At 42.4% G+C, this 10,137-nt stretch overlaps 1 protein-coding gene across 1 annotated transcript; it reads left to right on the forward strand.

Moving 5' to 3' along the window:
• Positions 1–1,990: 1,990 nt before the first annotated feature.
• On the forward strand, positions 1,991–7,320 carry LOC128443020 (matrix remodeling-associated protein 8; the record flags this gene model as incomplete). Its single annotated transcript, XM_053425706.1, is given in 5 exon segments — positions 1,991–2,190; positions 6,134–6,160; positions 6,256–6,564; positions 6,658–6,759; positions 6,841–7,320. Coding segments are annotated over 5 exon segments (946 nt in total), but the record flags the coding sequence as incomplete, so codon positions are not given.
• Between the last annotated feature and the right edge of the window lie 2,817 nt (positions 7,321–10,137).

A 10,137-nucleotide genomic window follows, 5' to 3' on the forward strand; every position in this document is an offset into this window, starting at 1 on the left:
TGATGTGGAATTTTTGCGTCAGGGTCAGGATTACGTAGCAAAACCAGAGCCTCAGCTTTGCATTCAGAATGTGAGAAAACAGGCCGAACAGCTGGTGATAGAAGAGCTTCAGAAGAGGCTGCTGGATGTTTCACTGAAGCTGTTGTTCGGCCTTGAGAGGTTTTCAGCATCAGATGATAACATCAGATTCCAGTTACGTTATGTCATACTCAACTTGCTCTCTCTTGTGGCTTTAATGTTTCAGAGCAAGATTGTGTTCATATTCACCTATAATCATATTATTCTTATATAAATTAACTTAATTTATTTATACTATAGACCTTTGAGAGTAACTCTTATGTGGGGAATACAAGAACACAAGAACATACATTTTATTTATAAAGGCAAGATAAGGAGGTAAAAAACAAAGCCATAATAATGAGTTAAACATGATTGAAAATTATACTCACTCAATTATTTCTGGAATAAGTGCAGTTCATAGTCAAATTAATAGTTAAACCAGGTGCTTTAAAACAAGCAAATCATTTAAGCCAGTTCAATGCCACTCTCCTGCAGGTAAACATCAATAATGGGTTATGCATTTGATTAATGATAATATTTATATGGATGACAGCAGCCTGTAGATTCATCAGCACCCTAGAGAGCATTTACTGTCTAATTCAATCTGACTAAACACACATGGCGACATTTATGATGAATAGACAATTAGTTTAGTTACGACTAAAACTTGATCGTTTCAACATTTCACTGTCAGCAGGATAATCAAAACTTAGGTAAAAGTTGTGTGCTCATTATTGTGCGACGCTGGTGTATGGACGTCTCCTGAGAAATGTAGAGCCACGATGCCAAGTGGGTTCGGCAAGTGCTCTGACACACAAGTGCTTATTGACTGTGCAGAGATGAGAGGTCAGATCCCCTCATCTTTACTCTTACAGAGGGAGATGGTTTCCCAGTATAAATCCCACCCTACCTTACAGGGAATGATGGGAGTTTCTTTCCTCCTGGGTTTCTGGCTCTGTTCCTCTTCTGGAAAAAGCCGTGGCTGTTATGGTGGACAAGGGATTCAGAATCGATGACCTCATGCCCTGCAAAGTTTACAGACCACCATTTCAAAGTAAAAAGTCACAGCTGTCTCGTGACAAAGTGCTGGTCACTCAGGACATTGCACGGCAGAGGATTCATCTAAGAGAAGAAACTATTTCCACATATTTCTCCTCTGACAGTTTCCGGCAGCATCAACCAGCTTATTGCTGTAACCTGCCTCGTAGCAAACTATCCAAACAAGCCAAAGCCAAAGAAGTGACTACGTGTTGACCTCACTGAGTCAGCCTCCCTTCTTCCTGCCTCACAAACAAATACATAAATATACTTGTCTCCAAACAGCAGACCACTAGAAGGTTCAATATAGAACTGCCCACAGTCCTGGAAAAGTAAGGGAATTTCAAAAAGAAAAATTTGCAGGCCTTGAAAAGTCAGAAAATCATTTTGTTGTTTGTGTATAGTAAAATTGATTGTTACAGGAAAGTTGTCATATAACAACAAATTTGACAGGTGCTGTAGACAAAAGGTACAAATCGTGTACACGCACATATGTCTCTCTCACACAAGCAGTGTGAAATGTTTGAATACTAGTGGCAAACATTTAAATTTCATGGCTCTCTGAAACATAATCATAAGCTTTGGTTAGAAAATAAACAAGACTACAACCAACAAGCTCTGCAAACAATGTATTAGTATAAAATATGTATGAGTGAATGCCTCCTCTGGACAACAGACTATATTTCCACTTTATTCTGGAAATGTCCCAACTTTCTCCAATTTAGACCTCTCAATCCTTAGTGAGCGTGTTCACATTTCAATGATAGTTTGTGGTGATTGTAATTGTTGTGATGTAGTTTGCTACACAACCCTGCAGTTTATTTCTCTGTCACTTCTCATGAGAGGAGTGCTTGCACCAGAGGTTTAGGATTTCAGTGTCTCCGGGGGCGGAGCGTGCTCGGGCTCCAGACGCTGCAGACTTTGCACCAAAACACAGCTGAGCCGCGGCTCTGTGAACCCGAAGCTCTGTGAACCTGAAGCTCTGTGAACCTGAAGCTCTCCTCCGTCTCTTCTGTTGATGCTCGCAGCTCCTCTGACGGGCCTGCACCTCCACCGCGAAGAAGATGAAGCTCGAGATCACTCTTCTTCAGAGTAAGTGACTCCACTCATCTTTCTGTTTCAAGAGAGAAAACCGAGAAGAAGAGAAGTCTGCAGAAGCTTTCTTTGAGCCATAATTGGATCCAGGTTAGAATCCCCCGCCGGGAACAAAAGCCTGAAGCTGCGTGAAGCTTTAATATATAAACTTATTCTTTTGAATTTGATTTTCTGTGGCAGGCTGCTTCTTCAACATGTACTTGTAGTGAAAGCAAAAATATACTTTTCTGGAGGTGAATGTACATGACAAAAGTTTAGTAGCTCCATAGTTAGTAATTAGTACAACAGGACTATTGTTCTCTTTGTATGTTATTATTGTTTCAACTGTTATTTGTTTTTTCTTAAACTTGTTTTTGTGATGGTGATGGAAAGCTGCTCCTACTCTGTTTATTTTTTATACTTGCTTTAAAGGTCGTCTCTTTATATGCTTCACTTTTTCATTATTTAACTTTATTCATAATCTTCTTATTGTTTTGTCATTGGGTAAAAAACCAAGTGAAGTGGATCCCTGCAGCCTGTTGATGGTATACTGTGCATGTGGGACTATTTTTTTTTTTTTTTTTTTTTTTTTATGGCTGGAGCCCAATGTGTTTCTGGTTAGCTGCGGTCTGGGAAGAGGAGTCAGCACAATCCTGCAGCCTGTCATTATATGTGTCAGTAATGAGTGTTTCACCAGGAGTGGGCCGCTTCGAGTCCGGACCCCGTGGAGGTGGAGGGGGGGTTTACTGCCTCGACCATGTTTATGTCTTCATTAACAGCCTCTTACAACGTGGCAGGGAACAGACTGTAAAAGTTGCTTTGAAGAAAATTTAATTTAGGCACATGAATCTACAGTATATTCATTCTTGGGGGGAAATTATGAACTTTTAATAATTCACAATCTCCCAATGTTTTGATCCCACTTTGCTCAGGGGACAGGATTTTGTACAGATACAAGTTCCCTAACCAAATATCTTGTAATTCAATTGTCTTTACAGTTATAATGTTTGGACATATTCAGATAAATGTACATGTTTCCTTATTTTCTTAGTTTCTTTCCTTACTTGTAGAGCATTTGAATTGCACCCTGTCCATAAAAGGTGCAAACAATAATTTAGTTGTCATTATTATCTCAGGTCTTATCAAGCTTATTTATGAAGATTAGTTGAATATAGAATTGGCTAAAGTGTTGTAATTTGTTAATTTAATCTTTTTTGCACAATAAGACAAGCACAAGAAGTTTTAATACATACAATCTTCAATATTTGGATTTGTTCAAATTTTGGGGAATTGTTTATAATCTTTGCTTTATTGTGAAATTCTAGATAGTGTTATCTCACTTGGCCTTAAACTGTTATTTTAATGAAATAATTTGATATGTCAAAAGAGAAAATCAGCCTTTTGTGAAACGGAAACTCAAATGTGAAGTAAACAAAGTAAAGAATACATATTTGTTAAAGGGCAGCACTTAAATCATTACATAAGGGTATCAGGTTTTATTGTACGTAAAACCTTTACATTATAATTATATTTGTCAGATGAATGTAATAGAATGGAAAGTTCAATACTTTCCTATATAAAGTGGGGGAGTATAAGAATATAGTAGAATAAAATGGAAATAGTTATTAAAAGTAAAAGTATATGAAAACTTCACTGCAACTTACTTTTTGCAGACAGAGTCCAGGCCTCTCAATGCATCATTGTATATTTAGCTGAGTCGGCAGCTGAACGATGAGTAAACTTTACTCACCTTCAACATCCGTGAATCACTGGGTTCACTCAGAGTGAGTTCGTGCTTTGTGTTTGACTCGCTCGTGTAAACCTGTTTCATTTTATCTCAGCGCTGATTCTTCCGTGTGGTCATCGTGTCAAAAACGACAACAGTGATTTTGCAGCTCATTTGTTAAATGTCTGTTATTAAGGCTGGTGATTCAGTAGCACATTGTTAAGTCTTTAGTGTGAGTCATCAGCCTGCGTGTGTGTGTGTGTGTGTGTGTGTGTCTGCAGCAGGGATGAGAGAAAATTGCAGGGTCGGGGGCAACTTTGTTTTACCTTCTGCAGGAAAGTTTATAACCGTCAATAGAAAAACCAAAGTTTTCCAGCTTGAGGTCTCATGTCTGATGCCAGTGTGTCTGTGTGTGTGTGTGTGTGTGTGTGTGTGTGTGTGTGTGTGTGTGTGTGTGTCTGTGTGTGTGTGTGTGTGTGTCTGCTAAAATCATTTCTCTCATCTTTGAATATTATTATATTATGGTGCATTCTTATGAAATTACTGCTGGTATAAATCACTGCGTTATGATTTGCTTGTGGTGAAAAGGAAACCTCTCTGCACATGTCTGTGAGTTCACGTGAAGTGAACAAACCATGTGCAGCTGTGATGAGTCAAACATCTGGATGTATGGTCCCTCAACCTGTGGCAAATCAGCTCTGTGCAGCTTGAAGCTTTTAAAAACAACAGCTCTTTGTTGTTTGCAGCATTTTATAGTTATGGCCCATTTGGAGTTGATTTTACTCCTTAATGTAGAGAAGATTCATCTCTAACAACGTAATCATGTGTTTTGCAAACTCTTAAATATGTCAAGCTGTGAAACAAATGTAGTCACGTTAAAAGTAAAATATTTTCCTTTGAGTTGCTGTGGAGCAAAAGTAAATTACTGACGCTGGCCCCTAATCTGTTTTAAAGTTGACTTTAAGATCTCATCCACTAGTTCCCCTTAGAATGTGGGGGAGTATAAGAATAACTTTGTATGATCATTCAATGCAAGTAACTCAAAAGGATTTAATATCTCTGACTTAAAATCACTTAATTGACTGATGAACAGAATTCTACTGCCATGTCACATCGGATTTACTGACGCTGGCCCCTAATCTGTTTTAAAGTTGACTTTAAGATCTCATCCACTACTTTCAAGGCTTTTCAAGGCCTCATGTCTCGCTATACTTTGACCTCTTACCTCTTACCTGGAACCATATGAGCCTGTGGATGGTTAAAGATCCTCCACATCATCAGCCATCACAGGCGTTGGTCTTATAACTTTCCCAGAGGCCTGGCTTCGAAACAGCGGGAGCAGCCCAGTTAAAGTCCAGGCCTCGGAGCACTGGAACGAGCTGCTACAGGGAATCGAGTCCGCAGAGTCAGCAGCATGTTTAAAAAAACTTTGAGCAGAGACTTTATCTGCATTTCAAGTTTTTCGTTTGGTTCTTATCTTTAAATAAATCTCTCTAATATACTAAACTTATTTCCCTGCACTGAAGGCTCCACACCTCTACCCTCTGCATTTCACTGTGCCCGTCACCAGGGCAGTAAAAACACACACAGGTGTTTGGTCATGTTTGTAGACGTTTGACACCAGGTACAGAGTGAGTGAGGTGAGCTGAATAGCAGCTCGGTTCTTCCTCCCCTCAGGATCACGGCCCTGCAGCGAGCCAGCAGCAGCAGCCTGCATGAATAGAGGCTCTGTGTGCTTTGGCTGAATGCGTCTCCACCGGCCCTTCGGTAAACATTCTACCAAATAGCACTGTGGGAAAGATGCATTAGAAATAGCAAAAGCTCGGCAGGAACATTTCCTATCTGTAGAATAAGAAAAACAAACAGGAAGAATGAGTTTCCACAGAGTATCCCGGGCACCAGTTGTGTTTTTTTCTGGTCTTGTTGTCATTTGTGACCTTTAATTTTAAACCATGTTCCTGTTTCTTCTGATTTCCTGTGATAATGTAAACAGTCCTCTGACTGAACCCCCGTCTTCTCCAACTCTGAAATCCTGCACCGCCTCCTCAGCCTGGTGCACATTTAAACTCTCAGCCACTAGAGCCACTTTTGCTGGTTTTGATTATATATATTCCTCAAAACTTCATCTGTGAGACTTCTATCATTGAGAAACATGAGTAATACAGCCACGGCATGCAGTGTGACTTAAGAGATGCAGGATGCAACTCTAACCCTTCATGTTTTTGTCTGTTTCAGTTCTTGCTGTGCTCTTCCTGCCTGGAGGTGAGACCTTTTAACCATCTTCATAAAAGCTGAGTGTTTAGCAACGCACGTGTTTTATGATCCTCTGAGCGCATGTGGTTATTTATATGTTTCAGCATGGACTCAGAGCAGCACGAGTGCTCTCGGTGCGGTGGTGGAAACTAAGAACATCACCTTCCCTGCGGGGTCCAAGGCCGTGCTGCCCTGCCACAGCCCCCGCATGGTGTGGACCCAGGACCGACTGAAGGACCGTCAGAGGGTGGTGCACTGGGACATGGTCCGCAGCAGCCCGGAGTATTCTGTGGAGAGAATCCTGGACATGTCCCCCGGAGGCCGCCAAAGGGTTTACAACGGTTTCAACAAAGGACGCGTTTCCGTCCCAGACTCGGCTTTCAACGACGGCAACTTCTCCCTGGTCATCGACAGTGAGGCTCATTTGTTTTCCAGAAGCACCGTGAACGTTCCTCTCTTTCTTTTACGATTTGATCTAATGACCGTTTGGATGTTTCCTCTTTCAGATGTGGTCACGACCGACAAAGGAGTTTACACTTGCAATCTGCACCATCACTACTGCCAGATTCACCAATCCATTCAAATCCAGCTCAATGTCACAAAGTCAGGTGAGGCCACTCTGACGTTAATCCGTTTGTCAGCAAGTATCAAATATCATCTATTTCCATTTAACACTCCTCTGTTTCCAGTTCGCAAAGAGAAACGTTACTGGGATGGAGAGAGGACTGTGTTCGTGGTCTTACTGGGCAAGTCGGTGGTTTTGCCTTGTGTGAACCGGCGCTCCCTGTGGAGAGAGGGTCTCCAGGAGGACCAGCAGCAGGTGGCTCACTGGGACTTCCAGGCCCCGGGAGTGCGTCAGGACAGGGCCAACCGCCTGGTGGACCTCTACGCCTCGGGGGAGCGCCGGGATTATGGCCCGCTCTTTGCCGAGAGCAAGATGAGCGTGGAGGAGGACGCCTTCACGGTGGGCGACTTCTCCTTGTCCATCTCTGACTTGAAGCCTGTGGACAGAGGCCTGTACTCCTGCCACCTGCACCACCACTACTGCGGCCTTTACGAGAGACGCATCTTCCGGCTCACCGTGGCACCATCACTTCCACCTCCACCTCCACCCCCGCCCGCCTCCACCACAGCGCCCAGAATCTTCCAGAATGACGTGCCTGTGCCAAGTAAGCCCCTCACAATCAAAAACAATCAAGACACGCCACCAGGACTTTGTTTTTCCAGACGCTAGTGATGGTCAATGTTTTTCCACCCATATGGTTTCTTAGTGAACCCTGCTCCTCTTGTTATAATAATTATAGGCATAGTTGGTCAGTTGAATCAGTGGCTCTTCTTGGCAGTTTCTTCTCAGTACTCCCTGTTTTTGTGTTTGAGTTGCAGAGGGAGGGAGGAGGAAGCAGGAATGTAGAAGACAGGAAAGAAAGAAAGAAAGAAAGATGTTTTTTATCTGCTTGCTTTCTTTAGAACTAGTCGACAGTAAATTGCTGTAAATTGGCCGCAGCGGAAGTGGGGCTAATTTTCCTTGGTGACTTTCTGTCGTCTATGAACGTATCATTTACAGCTGGAGACATTTTAACCGCGTCGAGCAGAGGATTCAGGGCGTGGATGTGTTTTCTTCCTCTGTTTGACCCAATTTCCAGAAAGTCCCGACCACGTGTTCAGACTGGTTACACTGCATCTCCAGTTGTGTTTATCTGTCTTTTCCCTCGGTTTCTGCTCCGTCCCCCCCCCCCCCCCTGATGTGTATCAGCCTCTGGTCGAGGCATGTTTACCAGCAGTCAGAGGAAGGCTGATACATCTGTTCAACATCTGGCCCAGCTGTGGTATGAAAGAGCATGCAAGTGAGGGGAGGGGAGGGGGATGAAGGTATGTGTGTCGGACTATAGATCCTCCTCCTACCCTTTAAAGAAATGACAGCCCGTTTAATAACTCTGTGAAGTATGTAGGGAAGAGAGTGCACACGTGGATCGATGGCGTCCTGCCTGCGTCCTCCGAGTAAACCTCAGCCAAGGAATTCACTTTTTATTCACACGCCACTGATCTCTACCCAGGCTCCATCAAACCATGTGAAATCACAAACATCAAGAGACGATTCCACGCTAACACAAGAATGCATCATTACTTCTTTGTAATCACGAGGGGGTGGGGGGATGGGGGGGCTTTTTGTGAGTTGTCAGCAATTCGGTAGAAATCTTCATCTGTGAAAATGAAGACGCTCTCCTGAAGTTCATTGACTTGCAAATGATGCACGTCCTGCAGTGTGGGGGGGGAGAAGTGCAGTGTATGTGAAGTAGTGAAGTAGCCGTTAACACAGATCTGTCAGGGAAATGGAAATGAGCCGCTGCTGGGACATGTCTGCAGCTCTGGATGGAACGTTTGAGCTCCAGAGACGATGACCTTGGACGTGCCGCTGCAGCTCTGTGCATATTTGGTACATTAAACAATGACAGCTGATAATTACGGACCAGGCTCCCCCTGACGACCATCTTATTTTTATTTATATACTTTTTTTGCATTATTGACTGGTTTTGAAAGCATAGTCAAAGATGCTCTCCTCATTAGTCTCTCAGTAGTGATTGATTGTGGTGGTGTCCAGCTTCACTGCTTCATGTGAGACCATAAAGTAAAGATATATATTAAACATAAATATATTTAAGAAGAAAAACTAAATATGTATTTTTTCTCTCTGATATGGCTTCTGTGACTCTGCTGCTTTTAAATCTCCAGAGACATTGAAAGACAATAACAACAGCAGCTCTGAATGCTAAAATAGTTTCTACACTCTGCTTATAGTGAACAATGGCATCTTTACAATCACAGGCCTAAGGGGCAGAGAGTTGAAAATCCAGCAGTAACCACACAGTGACAGTAAATACATCAGTAAATTCAGAAACATCACAATGAGTCATTTAAAAGCCAGATTACATCAGGGATAAATTACTTTTATTTAAATCTATAAGCTCTTCATCTCGGAGGATTGTATCTACGACCAGATGGAAGCAACAGAAACTCTCCAGTGTTGGAGGTGGAGTCATTGAGGAGTGTCAGGTCTTCTTTAAAGTCCCGACCTTGTGCTGGGCATGAAGCTCATTTATGGTCGGGCAAGCCGTTTATAATTCCCTGCAGCCGGTACCAGATAGAAGAGAAACTATTAGAAGAGATTTGATAAAACAAGAATAAAACATTTTCCTAAAAGTGCTGGTTTAATGCTTTTTAGCCTTTCAGTTAATTTAAAATTAATTAAAATGATATGTTGGGTTCAATACCACATTCAAATCAGTTAAATTGAACCATGTAACATTTAAAAGGGGTCAGAATCAATTTTCTCAGATCAGGGGAGATTCTTCCTAGATGTAGTTTCTGCACTTGTCCTTATTTAATGTTTATCGTCATCCATCACAAAGTGCACACAAACAAACTGGGTGACATGGAGAGTGGGACTCCCCCCCCCCCCCCCCCCCCCCTCCCCGTCCTGACTGTGGAGCTCTGCTGACTGTCGGCATCTTAGATTTATTTTCCATGCATGCAGAAACCAGACTCGTGTGTTTGGTTGAGGACGGAAAAAGGCTTAAATGGAAAACTAATACAGACCCACCGACGAACCACAATACAGAATGTGTCCCTCCCTCCTCACACTTCTCCTCCTCTTTTCTGGTCAGCCTGTTTTTCCCTAAGAAGAGAAGAAAGAAAAAAGAAAAAACAGCTGCCTGACATCAGGCCTGGAAGCCATTATACCGCCCAACAGCATTTTGACATTTTACTCCTGCTCTCCCTCCTTCTGTGTCTGGCTTTTGGGCTCTGGTGAGAAAAGAAGGAGCCTCGGGGGGAAAACAAATCTTTAGTCCTAGAAATGAATTTGAAATTGAGTCTTGTTTGTCGCCGTTAACTTAAATCACTCTTATAATCAAATACAGAATAAGAGCATAAATCTAATACAAGACATCCTACTGTTTTTGGTTTGTGTGAACCTTGCTTTGTTTTTT

Source organism: Pleuronectes platessa, chromosome 6 (assembly GCF_947347685.1).
Source record: "Pleuronectes platessa chromosome 6, fPlePla1.1, whole genome shotgun sequence".
Classification (NCBI taxonomy): Eukaryota; Metazoa; Chordata; class Actinopteri; order Pleuronectiformes; family Pleuronectidae; genus Pleuronectes; species Pleuronectes platessa.